The sequence below is a fragment of the Clinocottus analis genome, unplaced genomic scaffold (assembly GCF_023055335.1).
Source record: "Clinocottus analis isolate CAN_PGR_092001 unplaced genomic scaffold, fCliAna1.0.p SCAF_8, whole genome shotgun sequence".
Lineage (NCBI taxonomy): Eukaryota > Metazoa > Chordata > Actinopteri > Perciformes > Cottidae > Clinocottus > Clinocottus analis.
In genome coordinates, this window is record NW_027176240.1 from 7085892 (window position 1) to 7112642 (window position 26751).

Consider the following 26751-nt stretch of genomic DNA (forward strand, 5'->3'; position numbering starts at 1 on the left):
CGACCCGCACCATCAATCAATGGATGCTGAGCATTGGCGTAACTTATCAATACAAGCTGCTCGCTTTTCTCCTCGGATCGGACGGGTCACGTAGTCGCCCGCTGACTGGATAAAAGCCGTGTCGCCTGCAATGCAAGACAACCAAATTACCCCTCTTTTGGAGATGGAGAATATCATCTTCCTCTCTCTCTCTTCCTCTCCCCCTCTCTCTTTCTCTCACTCCGTTTGTCTTCTGTATACCCACACAGACACACATTCACACAGACAACATGGTTGATTCAGGACTGCTGTTCTGCCGGCAACATCGTCGCTCTCCTTCCCACCCTTGTCTCCATGGAGACAAGCTTCCAGAGCTGGCTGCTTCCAGACCGTTGTGAATCAGCACAGACTAAAAAAAAAAAGGGGGGACGGGGAGGAGGGGTCTCTTTGTGTTTCAACATGACTAAAAGAACACTGTGAGCTTCGGCGTCATCGTCGTCCCAATGCCGAGGTGATCAAGCTGTCCGTTCATTCGTGCGAAAAAGAAAGCGTGAATATTCTGAGAGAGACGTCGTCATTTGGGGTTTTGTGTTGTCATCCGTGTGTTTCACATGTAGCGCATTGAATAATTCAACCTCTTCTTCAGTTGACACGGCACCCTTCATTCACTCAGTTTTACCGGACGTCATCGGTTGTTCATTTCAGGCACATTAAATATAATTTCTCCTTCGTCTCATTCACTTAAACAGACGAGAAAGCGTCAGAAATGCAGAGAGGGGAGTGGGAAAGCAAAGGGAGTTGTGTTATTGGCGTAGTTGACCTTTGGTGCAGCATATTTGCATTTGACCTATTTTACCTGCGTTTAGAGTTAATCACTTGCTTGCATGTATGACTTGCCTTCACCACGGGAGAAAGGGCTGGGAAGACTTTGGACATCCCGTTAAAGACAGCAGAGCGTGAAGTATAATATCATTGCCTTTTTTTTAGCCACGCAACATAACATGGCTCCAGGAATGCTGTCTGACTGACTGAAACATTTCATAATACTCACCTCCACCTGGCATCCACCTGTAGGGTCTGAGTCTATGTTCACCATTATTATCGTTATTGGTGGTAATATATTATCATCATCACTCCCGCATCCCAGTTCATGGTGAGTTTAGCTCATGTGGGGAGCGACGAGGTCTGAGAATAGACAAGAAATATCAACGCCGCAAACATTCAAATACTAATCTATTCCACGAGCTTGAGCTGACTTTAGACCTTATGGCTGTCTTTTACCTGTAGCATTCAGCTCTTACTCCCTTTACTCCCCATAACATATTAAAACAAACATTTCAATAGTATTCCAAGAAGAAGAAAAAAAAATGAATGAATGAATCAATTTATTTTTTGTAGCACGAAAATCACAAATTTGCCTCAGAGGGCTTTACAACCTGTGCGTCCTCTGTCCTCGACCTCACATCGGAACAGGAAAAACCTTTCAGAGGAAAAAAAAGAAAAAAAGAAGAAGAAACCTTCAGGAGAGCAACAAAAGAGGAGGATCCCTCTCCCCGGTGGACGGAAAGCAGTGTGATAGATGTGTACATAATTATCAACATAACAGTTACCACACATTCAGTGCATATGACATAAATGATTCATATAATGAGAGTAGTAGGCATGATTGAAAAGGTTACGACTACCAGTAATAATAGCAGCAGTGAATGTAGTAGAATCATCATTTTTACTACATCCACTGCATTAAAAATAATAAAACACGTGTAGACTTGCTGACTGCTGAAGTATCTGATGTGCTCAGAGGCTGCAATGACTGGAAGAGGATGGTGAGTCTGTGAATTTTAGAAACAGGATGCCCAATTAGCACCACTTAGAAAGACTGATGAAACCACAAAAACAGGTGTGGGGTTAAGGTCGAGACTGTAGAAAAGGAGAAAAGAAGAAAAAAAGCCTCTCTCCCAGTCAAGGAAACGTCCTTCTGCTGTGTGTCAGCGGAGTAGACAGGCGACCAGAGTCAGCCCCGTGCCTCGATGAGAAATGCACTAACAGCTGGACGCGTCCACAGTCAGGACAACGTCGGAAGTGTTTAGTGAAGTCGGTTTTAGACCGGATGTAATGGATCTGCTGGAGCGTGAGTAAAGTTCACAACGGAAGAGAAAGCTTCCATCGGCTTAACGCCTTCACCTTCACCACGAGCCTGAATGGGCCCTCTGTGTTCATCGCCTTTCTAGACACACGCACGGGAGCGTGCATAAAAATAAAAATAAAAAAAAGGCTGCGCGCAAAGCATGCGTTCATGCCATACCGTGTGTGTACAGTTACAGCGGAAGTTGGCCCTTATTAAAGGTCAGAGGACACAGATTCTTGGGCGTGTACAGAGGGCTCTACGGGGGCACAGAAAGAGCAACGTATAGTTTATTGAGGAGGGAGAGAGCAAATAAGGCTGCTTCCACTCCTGGATACATTCTGTACATTCGTACTGTGAGTGTCTGTGCTGTTTCAGAGGATCGGAGGAGGAAATGGAGTGAAAAGGAGGGATGTCAAGAGAGCGTAAAGGCCACATTAGCTCATCGTTTTTAAGATGACACTTTGCTAGACTGGTGAGTTTTTTTCAGATGAACCCTCCTCCAAAACCAATAATTTTGTTCTGCTGTAGTCTTTTAATCTCACATAATGATGATCCCTACCTGCAGTTGCTTATTGGCGCCACCTCAAAAGCACAACCAAAAGGTGCTAATCCCATCTTTGCAACAATAGCCATTAAGTGATCCCGATGAAGGACAACTGTTTCCAAAGGAGCTTAATTTGTGGACACAAAGATGGGCATCTGCTCGCGGTCAGTGCAAGGTGATGGTCAAGAGTGATGGCTGCTTCTCTCACAGTAATGAGAGGTTTGCAAATAATTGCTTTCCAAATAAGCATCTCGTGGGTTTGTGGGTTTCGTATAATTGGGCTCGGGCAGGTCCAGGCACAGATCTAACGAGAGATGTCGACAAACAAAAGGAAAGGGGAAGGAAAAAAAAGAAAAAGAAAAACGAGTTCTCCATCCACGAGCTGTCATCATTGTTGAAGGCTATAAAACAGGTTGAACAAACCCACAAATCACGAAAGTAAACCCAGCCAAGCCCTAATGATTACAGAAGATTACGGCTCCTTTTGACGTAACCGAAGCAAGCACAGACTAAACAGACCGCAAGTGGCGCACAGGAGCCGGCGCACAATGGCAGTGAAATGCCAAACTCCTGAACGGCCTCGGGGCAGGTACATTGTTGTGCCCCATTAACGATGAAGTTCCTTTGAAAATGACTCAGGGAAAAACATCAGTGGCCTTTTGCCGCTCCGCTCTCTGCCCTGAGAGCGGAATGCAAACATTCACACAAGTGGACACATGTGGGCAGACATGCATGCACACAAACACACACACATACGGTCTGACACAAAGATGCATGGACAGGCTGTAATTGTTAGGAAGGAATCAAGCAAACAAATGATGTCATTATCTCAACGCACACTGGCTTGAATAGAATTAGCATACCAGTGGGAGGCTTTAGGCATTCTCTCTTTTCATAGTTTTGGACTCACAAGAAAATAGAGACGGTGTTGTTCTGAATTCTACGCATACGTGCGACATTTCCACATGTCAAACACGCTATGTCACGGTGAGAAAGTCATTCAGCTGGTTTGGTATTTCTGTCATCTCTCAGAAGGCAATCCCAGAGGGCACTCCCCCTGTCGCTGCTGCTGCTGGGTTTTTTTTTCCTCTTCTTTTCGTATTAGCATACAGGAGGCATACAAATGATCATGATACATGATGGGAGCCGGATGAAGGCTGTAATACGCAGGTCCCCATGGCAACAACACAAAACGGCATGCACTCACCATGGCAACAGGGCCGGCGAGGGAATATAGCGGAGATGGGGTCGGAGCCGGTTCGGGCCTCTGGCTGTTTGAAGTGATACACGCATGCCAGCAGCACAGCATCAGCAAGTAGCTCACTCACACTGAAACCTAAACGCTAACACGTTACTTCTGTGGATAGTTAGCGGCGCCGACGTCACACAAGTGTTTTAGACTCGACCTTTAAAGCAAAAGGTTAATCGTTTGTATGTTCACGACGGATCTTTTAGCTCATTATTTGGGTTTTTATTTATTGTTTTTGTCCACTCTCGCGGCGCTCATGAACTGGGATTCTTTAAAAAAAAAAAAGAAAAAAGATTGATGGACAAAAATAGCAACTAGCTTGCAAACACGGTGGAGCATTTAGCAGCTAAAGAGACAGATGTTGGCTGCATTTCCCAGATTTGTTAAGAAGCTCTTAAGCGCTGAGAGCTTCTTAGGAGCGCTCTTAAGAGCGCTGTGAAAGAAGGACGTGTTTCCCAGAGTCGTTCTCAGCTTAAGAAGATCTTTCACTAAGAAGGAAATGTAAGATCAGCCTGACCCACACTTAACAGCAGAAGACAGTTAAGGACGCATCTGGGAAACACCCCTATCTTAGTCAAACCCTTCCAGCCTTAAGTCCTTAAGAATGATTGAATCTGGGAAACGCGGCCATTTTAGGTGGGTCAGAGCTAAAGGGCGAGTGAATATTGAAATATTGGACTTGCATTTGTGTGTCCAAAGCTCCAATGGAAAATAATGCGTCTCCATGACACATGTATGTGTGATAAAAACTACTGTCAGGTAACACGTTACAACTGTGCTCGTGAAAGGATGTCAGTGTCGCTTGAAGGTCTTATTAAGCCCACGTCAAGCTAATGAATCGAGCACTAGTTTTATATTCTGTGACAGGACGAATCACTTTCTGGCTGAGAGTTAGACGAGAAGATCGATAACATTCTCAGCCTGCAGCATCATATCTTGTGTGTTCAAAATCACAGAGAGTCATGTGCTGAACTATCTCGCCAAAAAGGCATCAAGCGTATTTAGCAAAATATTCAACCTTTGCCCAGAAGCTGTTATACGTGAATAAAAACTTAAACGTGTCTCTCCGTGATAAAAGAGCAGGAGCAGAAGCACACACAAGCGTCCCTATGGTGCGCCACCACCCGTACAGCAGGCCTCTTGGTTAATAGAGTCACAGACGGCTTACCTGAGATGACAAATAGCTCAACACAACTGCTGATGCTTCAAGGCCACAGCCGGCTGTACTGTAAACGATAATGGTTTCCCAGCTAGACAAGGAGAAACCCCCAGAACATACATCATCATCATCATCATCATCATCACGCTGGTACTGTTGCTGGAGCTCCTGGTTTAACACAGAGATAATATGCAACAAGATTTTCACTCGGCGGTTTGAGTATGAAGATGGGTTTGCTCACAAAATGAACTCACTTATGGACACCCATCAAGATACATAAATTAACACCATTTTAAAGTAAAACAAATATTAAGGCGACCTCCCAAAGCTCAAAAGAAAATCAAATTCATTACCCCTCAACGAGACATAATTAAAGCCGCACATTAAGTTGGCATTTCACAATAGAATCTCCCTAATGAGGTTGGTTGTCAGTGAAGTATTTTTTCTTTCATCAGTGCCTTTAATTAAACACCGAACCACAAAGAGACACACAGATATTAATCACTCTGGTTTAAGCTGCTTTCCATTTCACCAGCCATTAAAAGTTGCACCGCTTGACTGGGTTCAACATCAACTGAGGCTGAATGGAACTGTGTCACTGTGAACTCAGGAGACCCTTTTGTAAAAATTTTTTAAAAAAAAACATGTTTCCTGAGTGTCTGTGTGAGGTCAGATGAGATTTCAAGGGTTGCTCAAAGTATAATTTTGTGCTCAGTGTTTCGGGGAATATTTGGGAAACCATATGCGTTTGGAAGTCTTTGACTTGAAGATGTGCATAATTTCTCTACATTGATATTCAGCCACCCTGGAGCGAGACTGTCTGCTGGAGCTGTCTGCTCACTGGAATAATGGCAGCGGGTGGGTGTGGCAACAACAACGCCAAGACTTACCCCACTCAATGTCTCCATCTAGTGGCCAACATGGGGAATACTATTTTCTGCAATAACAGGGCAAATTCATGGTCATTTAGATTCAAGAAATATTTCTTAAATGTTGTATAACATGTTGGACTTTCGAGAAAAAAAAATTGGACTTCGCAACCCTTTAAATACCTAATAGTATTTTATCTATAATATCTACTACATTTGACTTGAAATATCCACAGTACTACTAAATATCACAATGTATGCATAGGTTTTGGAGGGCTTATGTCACAAATATGTTTTATTTATTTTAGTTTTTACTTAAATAATGAGCATCTTTCTGGAGATTATATAAAGATATGTATACAGAAAGGTTTTCTTGTAAAAAAAAAAACAACAACCTGTAAATATTAAAAAAGCAACAAGAATTCATCAGAAAAATCTGAATAACAATTAAAGCAGAAGCAAAATCTGACGGATCTCAGGCGGACTTGAAGACAAAAGAACACTCAGAAAGAAGAAAGTGAAATATTACCTTCTGAAAAGAGTGGCAGCTGCTTTGTAGTTAGAGTTGCTTGAAGACTTTTTTAGGATTGAGATCATTTAAAATGAAGCAGAGTCTATTTGTGACCGCTCGTCGGAGGGGACACACTGTATGTCTCTATGTGAGCAGTTTCAACTGCTATTAAATGTGTATGTTATTAATGAATGTGATTTATTGTCAAAATGTATCTGATCCTGAGGATGTACAAACAATAAAGTGTCTCTTTTGTTTCTTAGTTGACACAGGGCATTTTAACAAGCCATTACATTCATTTTACATTTTAAAAAGCCAGTCTGAATGATTGTCTCGCTTTTTTTTCCCCAACACATTGCTCACATGTGCTGTGATGAAACATTTTCTCTCGATACAAATTAATCCGTCTCTTACCACAAGAGTGCCATCGTGTGTTGAAAACTAGAACCACAACAGAAAGGTATGATAGGTAATCATATTGAAACTATAAGAGAATGTTACTGTATATTTGTAATGTCCAAAAGTCAATCTGTGGATTATTATATTTGGCTTTGGCTGCATGGGAAAGGTGAAGCGAAAACTCTTCAAACCCACCAGATTCTCTACATTCTCCACTTGGCTAAAAAAAAATGGCAAATGGTGGTCCTAGATGAAAGTAATACTCAGCATTTGCGTGCTATTGGCAATGCAGAAAACACGGTAGACTGCTTGTTATTTACGAACATGTCATCGTCATGATGCAAACCTTTTATGCGCCAAAGAAAATTCAGTCTGCGAGGTAATATATTCCACAGATAAAATATGATTCATTACAGTTCATCAGAAAGTCGTCCATGCAACAACTCCCTCATCATCACACCCATCTACTGTTAAACCACTCGGAAAAAAAAAAATACACACGCATGACTGACTCATCTGAGTGGTCATATATTATCAATATAATTATGCACAAAATATAAAACTAGCATCTGTCTTTGACATCAATACATAGTGGCTGCAATGTTACTTCTCTTGCGCAACATTTTTGGATGTTTATATACACAAAGTAGATCCTATGCATGTGCATAGTCTCCATACATTTTCTCTTTGTCATGATATTGCATATTAAATATCATTTGTCTTTTAAGACTTGCTATGAATCGGACGTGTGTTGGCAGAGAGAAAGACTCGCACTCGGTTCAGACAGAATAAATAAAACCCTCGAGGAGCGAGTGCACGAAAAGATGACAGTCGGGGCTGTGAAACACGACCTCCTCCTCGAAGGGATACTGTGCATGTGTGTGCGGGCACTCACGTCTGTAAATGTGATTATGTCATTTACAGAAGACGTCGCCTCATAGATCCTGAGATAGCCGTCTGTCACCAACGATGTACTCGTACTGCTTACAAGCAGGCAAACTGCCACACAGCACTGCCAACAAAGAGAAATGAGCGTGTGATCAAATCATGGTAAAGTAGGTGATATTGTTCATGGGTTCTTTATTCATGAATTCTGAAGCTGTAATCCTCCTCGTGGGGTTAAAACAAAACTTCAAACAGGTGCTGCATTAAGAGCGGATGGCCTGAAATCCTAAATGAAACGTTGTTTACTTCATCCGAATAGGATGAAAACAAATGTTCTCTGATCCATCGTCACAAAAACCTTGTGCACTTTGCTCTGTATGTGTTTTCCCATGTCGTACCCATCACCTCTTACCAGTCATCACGGTATAAGATGCTGGTCACACGGTGGACGCAGGAAGCAGAGCGGCAGTACGCGACAGTGGCTTATGAAGAGCGAGGACTGGAAGTCGGTTTCTCTGTGGAGAGGGTGGGTTGGATCTCAGCTGACTGAAATAAATAACCCTCTTTATATTCCCTCCACTGCACTAAAGACTCCTGTTTGCTTTCTGCATATTTTTCATCGGGAAGCCCGTCCGCCCCACCCCAGAGTTAGAGGTCTAACTCATCTGCCTTGAGCAATGGCGCATGTTTCACACCACGACGGCCATTAGAAAGCTATGACGCAAATGTCTTCTACTTTGTGCTTCACACCTCCTCAATAATCAGCCCGCTACCGAGCTCGGTTCAGGTTGAGTCAGCCTGACAACTGCTTCAGCGAGCAGGGACACAGACTTCAGATTATCTGTACAAAATTGTCCATCATTCACGGTCTTTCATTCTCTTCCGTTTTGTTTTGTGCTCCTCTGCTTTGGTGGCATCTCTTCCTGTTTTCTCTCTCGGTCCACATTCGTTTCTGTTTTTTTTCTGAGCTCTTTCTCTCTCTCTGTCTTCATCAGTGCTGCAAGAGGAAGTTGGTTGCCATGTTGATGTCATTGTTTGAAGCTCTAAGGGCCTCAAGGGCATCAGTCCTGGAAAAGCCCATTTCCACTAACAGAGCAACCTGAGGGGGAGGAAAAAAGCATCAGCTAAGACAGCAGCATTATTAGTGCACACAGCATGGAATAGAAGAAGGGAATAGCAGTCTGTCTATCTGAGAAGATTTTTAATGCAGGTCACAAAATATGTAAAAGAATATCCAGAAATAATACCAATATATATAGATTTTTTGCAACAGTAAATAATAATAAAATAAATGTAGCCAAAAACACACAAGCGAACACTCACTTGCTCCTCTACGACAGGAGAGTTGTCCAATAGAGGGGAGTCTGTGGACGGCTGCGTTGCAGCCTGGGGACGGGGCTGCACTGGGGGGCGGTTCGGTCCCCTTTGTCTCAAGGAGGGGAAAAACCTGGCCCACTGTAACAACCCAGACTACACAGACACACACAGAAAGGCAGAAATAAGTACTACATATACATAACAAAGTAATAAAAGTACTAGTAATAAAATACAAGTTATATCTACTTTATAATATAATTGTTTTTCACAAATACACTAGATGTATTATAATAATTTTTCCCTATTAGTTGTTTTTTTTAATATTGAGCAGCTCTTGTCTCCTGTCTGTTCCTCATGGCTCGCTGTCTGCTGGCTGTTCAGCAGCTGCTTTAACGCTCTTTATCCAATCAGATCTCACCTCTTTCTCTCTGTATGTCTCTCTCTCTTATCTCTCTCTTATATCTCTCCACCGGTTCCACAGTGAAGGCCAGCGGGCTGGCACTGTCCTCACAAAGAGCGCAATAAACCCTGCACACACACTCTGGTGCTTTTCCCTGTGGACTGCTTGAGAGACACTTGCACCTGCTTGAGAGACTCTTGCTGTTAGCCGCCACCACCACTCCTCCCTCCATGCTCCTGGTGGTGCCGTGTGGCGGAGATATTAAGAAGCATTCAGAGAAATACTTTCATCAAAGTACGGCTCACTAATTAAAAAGCTGCATAACATAAATTCACAAGAAATATTAGTGAGACTCAATCAGCTGTTAAACAGCACAGCAGGCTTAGTGACATAACCCACAGCCCGCCACTGATAGCACATGACAGCAACACGATGCATTTAGACATCCAGACGTGGTGAAGACGACTTGCTGAAGTTCAAAGCATCAGAATAAAAGAGATTTAAGAGACTTTGAACGTGGCATGCATACATGCATACATGCATACATGCATACATACATACATACATACATACATACATACATGCATGCATACATATCTGTGCAACATGTATCCAGCTACCTGTGGTTGTTGTCGGTTGATCCTCGTGGACTCGTTGTATTGGGCCAGCAGAAGCTGCTGGTCGAGTATGTCCATCCTTTGTTGCCTCTGGATGTCCAGAGTGGCACCCATACCCAGCGGCGTCTCACTGCTCGGTTGGGAGCCTACAGGATCACAGATGTTAACAACATGATAATAAGCTCTTGAATAGCATCAATGATGTTTTACTTCACAAGGATGTCAAATATTTTGGACACAGCAATGACAAGCAGGGTTGTTAATTCTTGCAATTGTCAAGTAATATCCTTTTTGCTAATAAATGGCATCTATCAAAATTAGGAACATGAGTCTTACTTTTGCCTAATGGTAAACTATAGTAAACCGGTTTTTACCTTTCTTCAAATGAAGAATAATGAATAGCATCAATTTAACAATTTAGCATGTGTTAATGTATTTTTCAAAGAACTTTTCAAAATTCGAAACTGTACAAATACCATTATTCCTCAATTCGACAGAGATGGACCACAACTCCATGTCAGGCTCTGCAACACTGGTCACTGTGCAAAGGCTTTGCACAAAATTTGCACGTGATTACGAACGGATGGACTCACTTTTGAAGATTGGCTCTAGAATATAGCGTCCGATAAAAGACACCCAGGCAGGTACAAAGAGGAGCTTCTGTAACCAGAGAACATTGGAGTGGTACAGTCCACCTGAGATCTGAAAGAAAAGAAAAAAGTATGAAAGTCACTCGCCAAACCTGTGTTAAGAAATATTACAATTCATTAAATTACTTATGTGAACAGATACTTTACAACGGACAGAAAATTAACACCAATCTTTGCATCTTTGCAGCACCTTTAACCCCATCAAGATCATTGTTTTGATTTTCTGGCCCACATCTGAGCTGAGTGCAACTTCAACACACAACTCATGTACATACTGGCCATAAATCACACATTGCAGTTCTAAATACCACAACACTTCCTAAATACACAGTAACTAACAAGAATAATTTGCTCACTCACCAGCCCACTAAGTGCGAGGAGCCACATGAAAGGACTGGAAGTCAATAGCTGCACCACAGAAGGAGAGAGGGACACAGAAACAATCCGGATCAGACTAGTTGGAAAGTGAATAAAAGAGAAAGCAAAATAGATAAACATTCCCACAAGGGCTTACCTGCAGGCCTACTACGTAGACCAGAGACTTGTTGGTGATGTTGATTTGGCCCATGACCTGGGTAACTGGCACGCTGGGGATCAACCGGTAGAAAGGCACAAACAGAGAGAAGACTGGAGCGAGCCTGTCAGAGGAGAACGGGAAAGTTAAAAGGATAAGGATGGCAGGAAAAGATACATTATTTTAGGCAATCTGGGAAAGACAATGTTAGACTTTGGAACAATTTACTTTACTATCTTTTTGTTTGTCAAGTATGTGCTTGTTTTGAGTTGGTTTAAATGCTGCTGTCACAGTCCACTACAATTTAAACACTGTACACTGCAATATAATGCAGGCAGGGGATTAAGAAATAAAAAATGGATACTACCCAATGCTTACATTAGTTATATGGCAGTGAAACATGTTCTACTAAAGTGATATATGGTTTCAACATCATGAACTAATTGCTAGGCTATTCATATTTTAATTGGAGGATCCTCTGCACCCATGAAAGTGACAAAAAGCTGATCTCTTTTCACAAATTCAGCACCTGCATTGCTGAAATTTAGCATGAACTGTGGGTACCGAAGTGACCAAGCTACTCACAGTCCTGCAGGCAGTTCCTCCACCTCATAGTCAAACAGGAACTGGAAAGCCTGAGCCAGCAGGAAGTCCATCAGCGCAGAGAGACACCAAGTGCCCAACAAGAACGACTAGAATTAAGATGAGCACCAAATATGGTGATTAGAACAACACACAACAAAAACAAAATCACTGTCAAATGAGAATTGTTCTGTGCCAGATGAGAATATGAAGTTGCTACACAGAAAAAGCTCATATTGATTCTGATTGATGATGATGATGATGATGATGATGTGTATAATCCTGTTACAAAAGATCTTACAGTTTGATTTTGTTCATTAAAGAAACTGGAGTGTTAAATGGCAATTCTTTAGATTAAACTCATCCATTTTAGATTTGGTAAGAATCAAGTTAAACTAAAAACATCTGCAAGTGTATTATATTTGTATCAATATAGGTATTCATCTTGCAATGGTTTTTGGTACTTACGGCAAACTTCCTGGTGCCAAACCTCCGTTCAAAGATTCGGAAGTTGTAAATGAGCAGGCTGCTACAGAAGGCGTCCTTCACGTCGAGACAGATCAGCCTGCCACACAGCAAACTCCACACCTACAGAACAAGGTAGAGCAAAGTTATACACACATACATATACATTATGACTTGGTGTAATGATGCCTTTTCAAAAAACCACAGTGAATTAATCTCACAATATCAGACCCACCAAGAAAATTATGTTGAATCTAAGTTAATGTAGACTTGGTAGCTTTTTTTTCAGAGCATTCAACTGCATCATGTGACCAAAAAATGTAACTTCAACCATGTGAGAGAAGTTGGTTGTATCTGGAGGGTGAGAGTGCAATCCCTATTCCTGTTCAAAGATGCGTTTCGGCAGCAGATGGGAATGGGCTTATTCTCCAGCCATACACTCTCTTCCGATCCATGACTTCTAACCCCTTCCTCATCGATGCTGTGACCAGTGAGTGAGGCAATCACAAACAGCTGATGTTGTCTGATTTCTTGTGTTGCCTCCGTCTCCTGTCTTGGGTCATTGCAGTCTCACTGATGTTGTTGCTTTTGTGTGAACTCCAACAACAATAATTCACAGATTTTGTTTTCCAGGAACCCTGGGATCTAAGTTCTGTGAGTATCTCTGTTTTAAAACCATTTTTATTTTCTGAAATATTATGCTTCTTATTGAACCAAGTCTGCACCAAAGTGAGTCTTGATGGTGTCTTGGCTGGTTGTGTGCTATTCTCTCTTGGGAAAAACAATGTGTGTCTAAAACAAGAGTAATCTGGAGACACTGGGTGATGGTCTTTACTCCCTCCCCACTGTGTCTCACTCACTGACAGACAGACAGACACTGGAGACACATACCTGGTGCTGCTGTGCGACAGCCTGCAGGTTGTACACAAACAGCTCTTGGTACTGTGGCAGCAGGGTGAGCATCACGGTCAGCCCGCTGAGAACCAGCAGGAGGCCTTTGGACAGGGGAGCCTTGTCTGTGCAACACACACACACACACACACACACACACACACACACACACACACACACACACACAGTAGCCTTCTTCAGGGAGCAGCTTTGCATGTATTACGGTTTATTAGGCAAACGTTGTGTTCATGGAAGAGAGAAGTAGCTAACGTTATTGCTAATATGTATTATACGGGGTGGGCAGGGCAGACACAGTGACGTTACTATGAAGGTATCTGGCTATTTAGCGATTCAGAAGGTGCCCCTTTTCCACAAATGTCGATGATTTTTTAACAATGACACTTTAACTGAAGCAACCAGTTTACGTGAAATATAAAAACCCAAACATTTGGCTGTTAATTACTTAAACGCAGCGTATGTTTAGCCGATAGATACCGCCTCGGGTAAATGAATGACAGCGCAATGCTGACGTCGGTTGGCTAGCTAATGTTCGCTGTGTAACCGTAGTAGCTGGTTCCGGGATACTTACACAGGCCCCGAGACCCGGTGGTAGTGAACATGGTGTCCAGACGAGTCAACAGAATCCAGACGATGACCGTTTATATAACAAGGCCACAAAAAAAACGAACACTAAAACACCGACATAAAGTTGGAGAACGGATCCATGCTGTGACTGAGGAGAAAGAGACGGGGGGAATCTGCTACAGAAGCTCGAGAAGCCCAAAAAGTGTTACTTCGCAGCAGTCCGCTGATGTGTAACTAAAACTGTCCCATTGAGGGCGCTGTTGCTCCGTATTGAAGATAAGACGAAGCTCCCCATAATATATATATATATATATATATATATATATATATATATATATATATATATATATATATATATATATATATATATATATTCTAATCTAAACAACACATTTCAAGGAAGGAGCAATTCCTTGCTGAAGCAAGGCAACTAAATATTACAACTATGTCCACTTAATTTTTCTAATTAATTGTTAGAAATAAATTATAAAAATAGAGTAAATTAACATTAACATGGCCTTCAGTACTATATTGCTAATGTTTATGATAATAATGATGATAATGTAATATCAATGAAGTCACTTTGGATAAAAGTGTTTTCTAAATAAGTGTACTTCTACTACTATTACTACGATGTCAGTAATAATTCTAAAGATCTTTTCAAAGCAAAGCAGAGAACAAAACAAACAAGCAGATTTAATTATTTGAAGCAAACTAAATGTAAACTGTCTTTTTTTAATGACATATCACGGCCCCGGTGCACCCAGAGCACTGAATGCAGGGCTATCTCCATCTGTAGACTTTGTGACCACAACGAGATCTGACAACTGCAGCACCCTGTGTCTCGCTCACAGGCATTTCAGCAGGGATGCTGTAGCCAGATGATCCTCTTGTGAAGGGCAGTCACCTTACCCACAATGCCACCCTGCTGTTATCTGACCCATCTCAGACAGGGTATTCCAACACCCTGAAGCACTGGTCTCATATTTGCCATCGATGACCATTTGCTCAGTGTGTAATATGTGTTTATGGGTTGGGTATGCAGAGAAGCAGCAGACAGGGAGTGTTTCATGTCTTGAAGCCATGTGGTCAGCTTTCTGACAGAGAGGTAACAGTGTTAATTATCCTTGGGGCCTTGAGCAGGATGTGTATTAATGGATTCTTCTTATGGTCCTCTTGGCCTTATGCACAGTGTCATATCTCGTCAAGGTCCAGACTTCCTTTTATTGCTTTGTCTTACACTACAGCCTGCCAGTTTTTCTTCACGTCAAACCGTGTGTATACCTTCATGGTGAGCTGTGATTGCTCCTGAGCCAATTGATTGAATGCTTATGTTACATCCAAGTGCATTTGAAAAGATACGGCGAACAGCTGTCTAATAGTGTTGCCTTTCCCCATCATCCACAGATGCAGTATGCATGTTAGCTCCCATTGGTTAGTTCCCACCCATTAGGTCTATTTGGCTGCTTGTGGTCAGATGTGACTGCAAAGCAGAGCTCAGGAACAGCTTGCTAATTGTGTTTCAGACCTTCTCTGTCACTGATGTAGGAGTGAGGTCTAAAAAGGTTGCTTTGCCCCTGTTCTCAATCAAAGATAATCAGATTAAACAGCGCAGAGATGTGCGAATGTGTGTATGTGAGTGTGTGTGTGTGTGTGTGCTTACCAATAAAGAGAGTCCAGATTTGGAGACAGCCTTGACTCCTGCTGTTTGCTTTGTTCATTAAGAGGAGATGAGCAGATGGTTTGCTGGTCTGTTGTGCAGTACACACATGCGAGCACACACACGCAGAAGCACGCGCCCGTGCAAATACACATACACACATGCATGCTTGGCCCTGTCACCTTAGCTTTATCCTCCATTTATCTTTTCCATTACACATCTCTCGGCAGGACAATGCTACTCGGTGAATTGTTGAATTGTGAGGGATGCGTGTGTGGATGTGTGTGCGTGTGGCGGTGTGCATGTGTGTGCATGGAGGTGTGTGCGTGGAGGTGTGTGTCTGTGTGCGTGTGTGTGCGTGTGAGAGATACAAGGGAGCCTGAATGAGTCGAGCGGGGCTGAATGAAGTCACAGACCTTTTTTTAGTGAAGACAGCCTGTAAGGTGGTCATCTGAAATGCTGATGACTCATTCATACATTCATTTATGTGAATCATTGCTATTCACTTGTCAGCCACTCTGTATTCATGAAGAATTGCTTGTAACTGAGGTATTGTTTTAGTCCTGGATACCAGCTTATCTGCCGGTGCCCAGGAAACGGCACGCTGCACACTTACACAAGGTTGCACGAGCAAAATCTGGTCTACTTCACGGAGTTTTTTGACACAACAAATGGCTTCAGAGTAAAGTGAAATATTACTTTAGTAAGCTTGAGGAAATCCTGAGTGTGTACTGTGTGTGTGTGTGTGCGAAGAGGAATTTGTCTGCTTCAAACATTTAAAAAAACAATCAATGTTCAACAGCATTTGTGATCCTCGACCCTTTACATAATTTATCACATATTCACTCATCCGCTGTCTGAATCAGTGGAGGAACACTTGGTGTAGTTTTGCGTGTCTCAGGCCGTACACACTTTGCTTTGAAATATCTCTAATATGGATGCAGAAACACTTTACTATACTCTCTCTCTCTCTCTCTCTCTCTCTCTCTCTCTCTCTCTCTCTCTCTCTCTCTCTCTCTCTCTCTCTCTCTCTCTCTCTCTCTCTCTCTCTCTCTCTATATATATATATATATATATATATATACACACACATACATATTTGAGCTACATTTTATATATGTTGCCAGACCTTTTTAGTGCTGCAATCCAAAATAACTCTAATATTATTCATAAGTTTAATCAGATATGGCTCCATTTCCTGCAATGCAAATATTTGGCCTGTAAAGATGATGAAATAGCTCCAAAAAAAATCTACAGGAAAAAAGCATGTTCTTCTCTTTTTTTAAATCTATTTCTCGTCTTCTCTTTCTATGAATTTATTTAAAAATGTGTTGGCTCAAAAATAGCTTTTAAAGTTCCTCACCCTTCTTGATCCTGAGAAAGAAACACGATAAAAAAAAAAAGAATGCAGCCACAGACAGAGAGTGAGAGAGAGAGAGAGAGAGAGTGAGAGAGAGAAACAGAGACTGAGAGAGAGAGACTGAGAGAGTTAGAGAGAGACAGCGAGAGAGTCTGCATCGTCATCACGCTTCACTAAAGGGCAGCTCACATGCGACCCTGCTCACCACCTTCCTGTCTGTCTGTCGATATTTACGTGTATAATTTTAAAGATGGTGCAATAGTCAATGTCACATCACACCACACTCCCTCACATATGTACAGACATGCGAGCACATGGACCTCCCCCTCCTCCACAAACAGAAAACAGAGTTTGTTATTTCACAAAAACAACGAAACTACAATATTAAATACAGCTAAACGAAATATGCATTCAGAAACTGTCCTTGTGAAATAAAGAAAGAAACACTGACACAATTTAATAAAAAGGATTTGTATTGTTTGTATTGTCAAACTGCACTACTGCATAACATACACAATACAAGTCATTTACTGACTGTACAACATGCCAATATGTTTTTGTGATAATAATAATAATAATAACAAAAATGATGACTATATATTGTATATGTACACAACTCTGTTACAAGTTATATTTGCCACTTGTGTCCAGATAAACAGCACGGACAAAAAAAACAAATATGGTCATCTTCATCTAAGATCTAAAAACCTCGATTGAAAGAAACCAGTCAAACACACATCATCAGAATAAAGTACTGTTCCCACTACGGCCGAGATTCGGTGATAAATGCAATAAATTAAACAAGAGAACAATGGAAAAGTTCAAATGTCACCCTTGAAATGTAGGGGAGTCCTCTCGGGGAGGCGGAGATGTGCATCTCGGATGCCACTGCGCGGCCGAGCATGCCTGTCGATTGTATCTCTCATAAATGAGGAATCTTAATCACTCTTTTCTTCCATTCATGTATCCATCCATGCTTCCGCCTCGTCTTCAGTACAGCCCGGTGGTCTGCAGGAACACTCTGCCCTCTGAAATCCAGAAAGAAATCCAGTCTAATAAAACACAATCACAATTCTTTCAGTTAAAATGAACGCAGACAGATTCTTGAGGTTAAATCACAGTGAAACAGGAAGAAAAAAAAAACATTGTCCCCTATAACCTTGCCCTAAGATCATTAATGAAAGATAATTATTAAGGAAGGCTCAGTTGAAAGTCTTTTTTCGGCCCCTGATCCCCGTTTTTGGCGATAAAACTTCCTGGCACAAAGGAACCACATCCTGCCCTGCTGTCTGACAGACAATTCCCCTTTAAATGATTTATTACTGGGTGTTAATTATGCAAATGATGTCCAAACAAACTCGTCACGAGGACAATTAAGACAGCCGTTAATTAGTGGCCAGTTCTCTTCTTGCTTCACTGACATTCAATTAAAAATTGGCTTTGAACAAGCACGCCGTCTCGTACGGCGGTCCTGGCACGGCACGGAGCAGAGGTGGGCTGCAACCATGCACCCCTTTGATGAGAGATCACGGCCATTTCTTTTTCTGTCTATTTAAGACGGTACAAGTGAGATTGTTTCATTAATGTATCCCTGGGAAGACAATAATGTTGGCAAAATAAATATATTAAACGCCCATCTCCATTAAAATGGTAGCCCCAGTGAACTGCCTCACGCTTCATTTAATTTTGTTCAACTTCTCAGGAGCGGTCTCTCCCTGTGAAATCTTTCAAAACCCTTCCAGTAGACTGGCCAGTTAAGCATCAGTGAGTAATAATGAAATCTGCCGTCCCAGCTCAGTTGACAGGAGCTAAATAAATCCCCAGCAGCAGGTATATCGCAGTTTTTTTTCACAATTCTGACATTGAAAAGTCAGTTTTATTTATCATTCAGGCGCCACAATCTTGGTGCGGTGCCTCCGTGTTGATACACTCACCTTCGCTTTCAAGTAAATTAATTTATACTTTTTTTTTAAGGAACTAGACTCGCACTTAAAAGATCACACAAGCCAGTATGACACACTTCATGTACAGCAATTTAAAAACTCTATAATTACGTTATTTCCTTCAGGTTTTCATTTGGTGACAGCACGTTTTAGCAGTGACAGCAGCTTTTATTCTTCTAATAATTGCACGACTCCAACATTTTTTTACTGATGGGAATTTGACACAGCGGGGAAGCAGTGTTTGTTTTCTGGACACCTGTACCTTGTACTGTTGTCTTGGTGTCCAGCCTGTTGTCATCGTGATTGCTCCCGTCCACGTCCTGGGTCACAGACTCCGTGTGAGGAGGGGCTGCTGATGATTGATGGCCTGTAATTTGGTCATTCATTAATAAAGACACTTAATTGGAGGCAGTCGAGGCTATGTTGCATAGAAGGCTTGGTGACATTTAATATGAAAATGAGACTCACGTTGGTTGCGAGAACATTAAAGGCTCATGAAAAAAAAATAAAAAAAATAATCCCATAAGGAATTCATGATATCTTCCGAAACAGTGTGTGTGCCCGTACCTGTGTGTGTGCTGGCAGTGTGCAGCAGGGTGTGCTCTGCCTGATCACGCAGTTTGACTTCCTCCTCCAAGGCCTCCTGTAGTCTCCTCTTACTCCTCTTTTCCTTCTTCAGGCGCTTCTGGATCAGAACTGAATAAAGAAGAAGGGGAGGAGGAAAAGGAAGAGGAAAAAGGAAAAGGGAGAAGAAGAAATGACAGAGGATCTCAAGTAAATGTGTTTTTCATATGAAGTTATTCAGATGCTTCAAATATCTTTTAACTTGACTTTATTTGTCACTTTCATGCAGGAATGTGTTTATTATATTTCGGCTTCCTGAACATCCTTAAACCTTTACATCTAGAGATGTGAGGGACTTTGAAGGTATTGTGAGCTCATTGTGGTTTCAGGAATATTAAAACATTAGAGCAACAGTCCCAATATGCTCCTGGCTCATGGTTTAATGCTTCAAGTACAGAATACTGTGCATGAAATCAAAATGGATGCGTTCACAGAGGACGTTTGGCGGCTCTGTGACAGCAGAATTCACTGTTTCTGCAAAGTCTCCCTAAGATACTGCATGTGGTGCTTGATGTGGTGCGGCCTACCTCTGTTTTTCTGCTCCATGCTAAGCTGTCTCTCCAGGGTCTCTCTCAGCTCCCTCTCCCGGACCAGCTCCATCTTCAGCTCGGTCCTCTCCATCTGGTCCTGCTTCTCCTGCGCCCGGGCGTTTTCTATGGCAACCCTCAGCAGACCCTGCTTGGAGACACACAGCCACACATCAACAGGTTACACACTGATCAGGAGCCCGGAGAGGCGTCTGTCTTCTTGAAACACTTCACAGAGACAACGTCTTACTTCACCTAATCCTCAGTAAATACTTTGGTTTTTGTACCACTTCGACAAAGGCAAAGTGTGTTTTTTAAACTTTCAACATGAAAATAATTGAAACTGAGCTGCAGTAAATATAGACAAGATCATTTGAACCACCTCACTGTAAAAGAAAGAACATCACAAATAATTTGCCTCTACCTCGGGCAATGTTGCGGCTTAATGATTTGCGCTGGTGAAAAATTCCTGGATTTACTCAGGCAGGAAAAGAGAAAAATAAAAAACATTTGATTTTAACTGCATGACAGTTAACAGTGATCTTTTAACCACATCCTATCAGGTCAGATGAGGTAAAAACATGTCCACCCCCCCTTCTTCCTGTGAAAACCCAGCCAGGGAGAGCTTTCATTGTGACTCTTCCATAACAAAGACATGTAAAATATGAGAAGCAGGTCAGCACACGCCCATCCCAATTATTGCACATCTTAAATGTCTGCCTCATCTGCTATTTACCATTTCAGGAAATCCCAAAGAGTGGCTCATCTCCCTTCCTATTCATCTCAGAGTATAATAATAATAAAGCCCCAGCAGAGCCTCACCTGGATGTTCGTGAGCAGGGTCTCTATGGAGGACAAGCCTTCCGGGAAGATGAAGGGAGTGTGGTGGAAACCTGCTGGGCGCTTCTGTCCTGCGGGGTAAGATACCCTCTCGCAGCCTGATGGGGGTTTCTGGTAGACTTGTCTATCACAGCTCTCCCTGGTTGTCTGAGTGGCCATGGAGCTGTTATCTGGAGGGCAGAGAGACATTTTGATGTCGCGTTAGCGTTACACGAAAAAGGGTTACAGTTGATTTTTGCAGTCACATTCTACATGTTTCTTGGCATGAAAAGAGCAAAACCAACAATGAATTGATCCCATTAACATTTATTTGTATGTAGCTGTCCAAAACTGTTGCACCGTGTAACATGTTCCTTCATTACATCCAACATGGGCGTCCATTTTGTTACGAGTCGTTCCTACGTACACGTTTCTGCTGCTGTAAACACTTCACCAAATCTGCGACTGAAAATAGTTCCTCACAAATGTTTACTTCTCTTTGAGGTCTGCTAAAAACAACAGTGCCCAGCTGTTTGAATAAACGTGCCAGTTTAAAAAAAAATGAAAGTATATTTTTGTGAGCTGTTTTTGAAGATGTATGACTTGAAGAAGAGCAGATGGGATGAGCACGACGGTCAGGAAGTCAGAAAGTATTGGGAGGTGGACTAGCAGATTTTTTAGTTTGGGCTTTCTTGGGTTTTTCTGACAATAATAAATATATAGAATACCACCTGTCTTATCTGTTAAGCAGTGACTCACATCACTTTACTTTCTTTTCTGAAATAACTTTTGAAATGAACATTTTCTTTTATATATATGAAAATATATATTTTTTTAAATCACCTGTTTTTACACCTTATTGTATTTAAACATGTATTGGACCAGTACATTTTATTGTTTAAGTACTAAAACTGGATTAATGTCGAGGCAGCTGGGAATTCTGTAAAAACAATCATGGAAAGTAAAATGATGTCAAACTGTACATTTTGAATGGAACGCAGAAGTACAAATATAACATTAGTACAAACAAAAAAGTCACCTGTTTTATTTGTCGTTGTATTGCACTTACAGCTTAATATTTTGAGGTTTTCACATTTTCACTGTCCAAACTTTCTATTACATAACATTCATCTGACAGTTGCTTTTGTCCAAAGCGACATACGATCAATGCAGTCAACTTCAGCAAGATTGATCTTTTTCTTTACTCCTGTAAAGTACTATTTTACTGTTTGTCTCAAACCTACAAAAGGATCATCATTCCAGCAACAATATGCAATCAAGGGTGAATGCCAATTTCTATAAATACATACATAGAGTGTCTTGTAAACCCGTCAAGTCCCACAGTAAATAGGTGTTTACACTAATTACTGTGAGCATGTACACATACACAGAAGTCCTGCTTTGGAGTTTTTCAAAATGTGGCTATCCTTTATTAGATGGCACTCTGCCTATTGATAATGCATCACAGCTTGACATCTCCCATAAAAACAGCTAAGAAGCTGCATTATGGATGACCATCTGTTTGTAAACCTGAGAACTGCGTGTTCCTGATTCCTGACGGTAGGGGAGATGAAGATTAGCCATTTTTTGCATTTTTTTTTTTTCTTTCTCCCCCACATCAGGCAGTTGCTCACTTTCTGCATTCACTGTCATCCGAGCCACTGAGGACGAAGACGTCCTGGGAGTCCGGCGCTTACTGGAGCAGAGACGAGTGTGAACGTGCAATGTGATATCTGGCACTTTTCTCTGTCTGTGACAAATGACAGTGTTTTCTCCACTTAGCTGACCACAGCATCTTCTGCTCCAAATCCACCCACCTCCCCTCCGCCGCCTCGGCCTCACGTCTTGGCAACTGTCACATTCAAGGTGTTTCACAGATGAGAAGCAATACCCCCCCACCCTCCCCTTCCTCCTCTTTCTCCCTCTTTCTTGCTAAAAGCATTGCTCTGTAGAGAAAGGTAATTAGCAGGTGCTGGCGAGCTCAGCGGAGGGCATCCAACTACACTCCCGTGGCTCACATACAGACACACACACACACACACACATTCGTGGCCGCTGAAGTGCGCAGTCAGCAGCGTGGGCTCCCCAGGCTCCTTGGATGTGACTGATCCTTTATTGAGTTACTGTTTTACGCCTACTTTACCTCGCACTCACACTCACACACACACACACACACACGTTTGGCATAAATACACACACACATACACACGGCTGCCAGCTCGTTTGATCATTTACCCATCTCCCTAACCAAGGTCACTGTCTGTTTTTCTCTTTTCTCCCAACTTCATCTCTCTTTTCCCCCCCTCTCTTATTCCTCTCCCACCCGTCCCCTGGGCTAATGAACTTCACCACGTGAAGACTGCCAGTCAGCGGAAGAGAACGGGAGGGAGGGAGGGAGGGAGAGAAGGAGAGAGACAGACAGAGAATAAAATTCTGCTGATGTTTGGTTAATGGGAGTGAGGTGTCAGGGATGGCCTCTGATCTTTGCTGCATGGATACGTTGTTCAAAGACTACTGAAACAGCACACACAGCCAAAACTGACTCCCATACACACACACTCAGAGATTATCATACAATGGATTGACAGAATGACAGCGCTGAAGTGCTCTTTGAAACTCTGTTCAATCCACGATAAACCTATCTTGTGATGTTGTAGGTCGAACACAAAAGCCTGCAATCCGGCAAATGTACATGTGTTTCATTTGCATGAAGCAAAATCAATTAAAAACCAATTGCATAAATGCAACGTGTGACGCATGGCATTCACGTTGCTGGTGCCATCACTGCTTTGTCAATATGTTCACGGATACCTGACAGCATCTGAAACCTTACCTGGGAGGCCTTTGTGATTTTTAGATTCGATTACTGAATAATGTGATTCAGTATTAGAATACATTTACACAGGCGCGTGCACACACATACAAACTCTCAGTTTCTCTCCCTCTCCCTCTCTCGCTGTAGATTTCTGCTGACTGTTTGTCCTTGAGCAGTCCTCATTAAGCTAATGCAAACCTCCCTGACAGAGAGAACCAAACAACTGACGTTGCAGCGCCGTGGCAACGCGGGCCCTAACGACAGGGAGGCGGTCGTTATGCAGATGAGGTCCAGCTGAGAGCACGGGAGGCCGCCTGGCTCGTTAGGCCGCGGCCCGGCAAATGGCTGGCTAATGTAACTCTGCTTCCCGGTCTAATGGAGCCCTGTTTTGCAGAATTATTTGTCTTTGCTCTCCGCGGGAAGCCAGGGGGCCCACCGACAGCGAGGAGAGGAGGAGGAGACGAGGAGGGGAGGAGGAAAGAAGATGGGAGACAGTGAATCCTTGTTGACCTGTTACTGAGATATTCCTTTCTTGTTGAACTGTTGGACAACCCTTTCTCTTTTAAAATAAATAGTGTTAAATAAACTATCCCCATTGTGCCGCAAGTGTTTAAACAAGCCTGAACAATGGATAGGATGGAGACCGTATTGACAGACTTTGTTTAACAGCAATTGATTTGGCAGAGAAATAATCATTGCTCGTTAATAATCACTAAATGATGTATGAATGTAACCCAAAATTCTCAGTAAACAGCAAGAACTTGACCTTTGAAGTGGAAGCTGACATTGTTTTTCAACATATTTGAGTAACTCGTGCAGTGCCCATGCAGACAACTTCACACTCGACAATGCGCTTCCTTGGGCCGCGAGCAATACACCTGCCATGACGTAGTTGCAACCCCGAGCAACACGCAGAGTTTACGAGGAAAACGCTTTAGGGATAGATTGCTGCAATACTGTCAGTGACCACTGGCCAAAATGGGAACGCGAGGCCGAGGTGGGGCTCCATATCGAGTCCTTATCATACAGCCGTGGCATTTACGCAGTGCAAGTTGTACCCAGCATGCCCTTTGGTGGCGTAACAGTTAATAGGGGTTCCCTCTCAATACACTGAACAGTGTTTAATAATGCAATACTAATAAATATGTCCTGAAGATCACAAGAGCTCATGATTAACACTGCACTTCCTTGATTCCTCAGCGATACAAACATCAAGCGTGAAGTCGATTGTATAAAAGGTTGACAAGAAAATTGGATGCCAGACATACAAATAGAGACTCTTTTCATTTTTTTAGATGTAAAAGAAACAATTCGTGTAAGTTTTAAAATGAGACTACAGACATATACATACGGTAAATGTGTTTTTAAAAAAAGCAAAGTTCTGCTAAACCAGATCCAATGCGCACCCAAGCTATACAAACACAACAGCGAATCTTACCTCTGTCAGTGTGGCTCCTCTTGTTCTCTTTGCTGTACTCCATTGAGGTCCTATCTGTCTCTCTGGGCACATGCCCCAACACATTGTGACTTGATGACAGGCCGTCATCATGTGGGTCTGAAAACGAAAACATAAAAAGTCAAAAAAGGTCACAACTCAGAAATACTTCTCCGGTGTTATCAAAGCTATTGCATTTTTCGCTTTACCACAGGTAAGCACGTACGTGTGGTTTCCGCGGAGCGCTCTGTGTGGGACGGTGAACTGGACACACTGCTGCTGTGATTGGATGACATCTGCGCTTCCTCCAATGAGGGAGACGGGGACGGGCTGTCGAACACACGCTCCTACCAAACAACAAGAAGTATCGGCTTGTAAAGTAATCATACAAAAAGGAATGAATTGCTTTTATGCTTCCATTTAATGTTGTTTGAAGATAACTAATTTGCCAAAAAATGAAAAAAAGTCAAAAGCAAACACTGACGTTAGTGCTACTCTGCTCTGTTTTTCTTCTTCTACATGACTAAATATAGCTGCTGTCTTATGGTTAACAAACTGAGCGACTGACTTCACCACCGAAACGGGTATTTTCCAATGACACTAAGTCCATTTAGTTTGAGCTAACGCTAGCTTTAACTTGATACAGTACTCTTGCTTCTGCTGACTTGTTGTGCGACGCCGGGTTCTAAAGCCCACAGATGTTAAAACAGTCTTAAAACATGTCTGGTGCTAATTACAACTAAATGTAGCTGCTGTGTTTGGGCAGAATTACGTTATCCACAAATCACCAATAGTCAAAACAAAACTATATTCTTGTAAAAGCTTGGTAACATACATTGGTATTCTTTAGGGTTAGTATTTGGTGCTCATTTCAATAAGCCTCTTAAACCATTTGCGGGACTTAGCCCAGTGGTTGAACAATGCACCGTTAAAATTACAACCGGTACTTCCTGACTGACTCTCTGTTTGTCATCTCAAATATGGAAACAGATATGGGATTGGCTTTAATCAAAAGAACAGCGGATTACATAATGGTGGTGATCCAGAATAAGACACAACCATAGAATTGATTCTAAGTTCTGCATGTAATCAAAAATATCTTGACTTCTCGGGGACATAAAATATGTCTGTGTTTGTTGAAAGCAATAATTTAGTTTCGTGCTTTGTGGTGTAATCTAGAAGCGACTCGTGTCATCCGATCCGGAGTGTCACATGGGCTCTGGCGGGTGGTCGGATCCACCGCCCTGATGGCCCTCAGAGTTCACCTTAATGACGGAGGTGGGAGTCCTGGCGGGGGGCTTGGCGTGGAGCTGCGCCACGTTGGCCATGTGGGCCAGCGTGCTCAGTCGGTTCATCTGGCCCATTGCCATGGAAACGGAGGCCGGCGCCAGGCTGGCAGGAATCAGAGGATGTGACATCATCATGAAGGGTAACTGATCCAGAACTGGAGGGGCGGAGGGGGAAATAGAATAGAATAGAATGAAAAAAGAGAACTGTTGAAGGAGGAAGAGCACAGTATATTACAGCAAGAGTAGTCACTTCTCATGAAAGGTCAGACCAGCAGCTCTGTTTAAAGGCCATGAAAGCTGCACTATACATGCACCCAACATGAAACAGGTCTCTCCCTCTTTTTCCTTCAGTTGCATTTATACATCACATGTAAAAGCACTGCTGAGACCTGTGCTGTGTACTGAACTGAACTTTTTGAAGCTAGAATCCAATGTCATTCCTCTGTGAAGTCAGTATTACCTGGATGACTGCTCTGCTTCTAAACCACGACTCTAAGACATGTGCGAGTGGTCTCGAGATGTCGAGTGTGGAAAA

General features: G+C 42.4%; 2 protein-coding genes across 4 annotated transcripts in view; both read right to left on the reverse strand.

Annotated features, from left to right (window-relative positions):
• Positions 1 to 6275: 6275 nt before the first annotated feature.
• Positions 6276 to 13905, reverse strand: ubac2 (UBA domain containing 2). Its single transcript, XM_068567147.1, has 10 exons — positions 13749 to 13905; positions 13160 to 13284; positions 12272 to 12391; positions 11807 to 11913; positions 11222 to 11345; positions 11068 to 11115; positions 10651 to 10759; positions 10061 to 10203; positions 9047 to 9193; positions 6276 to 8822 (listed from the first exon to the last, which is right to left on the reverse strand). The coding sequence occupies exons 1-10, from the start codon at positions 13777 to 13779 to the stop codon at positions 8715 to 8717; spliced, it is 1062 nt and encodes a 353-aa protein (XP_068423248.1). The 5' UTR covers positions 13780 to 13905; the 3' UTR covers positions 6276 to 8714.
• A 3351-nt stretch (positions 13906 to 17256) lies between these two features.
• Positions 17257 to 26751, reverse strand: part of dachc (dachshund c) — a 23758-nt gene continuing 14263 nt past the window's right edge. The window contains exons 4-11 of one of the 3 annotated variants that reach the window (XM_068568527.1): positions 26193 to 26371; positions 25154 to 25274; positions 24931 to 25047; positions 20681 to 20868; positions 19859 to 20006; positions 19275 to 19403; positions 18970 to 19074; positions 17257 to 17816 (exon numbers count right to left, since the gene is read on the reverse strand). In XM_068568527.1, the coding sequence (XP_068424628.1) occupies positions 17755 to 17816; positions 18970 to 19074; positions 19275 to 19403; positions 19859 to 20006; positions 20681 to 20868; positions 24931 to 25047; positions 25154 to 25274; positions 26193 to 26371 (1049 nt within the window). In that variant the 3' untranslated portion in view covers positions 17257 to 17754. Of the gene's footprint in view, positions 17817 to 18969; positions 19075 to 19274; positions 19404 to 19858; positions 20010 to 20680; positions 20869 to 24930; positions 25048 to 25153; positions 25275 to 26192; positions 26372 to 26751 lie in introns of all 3 variants that reach the window. The other 2 variants (XM_068568528.1, XM_068568526.1) reach the window with 2 other exon arrangements.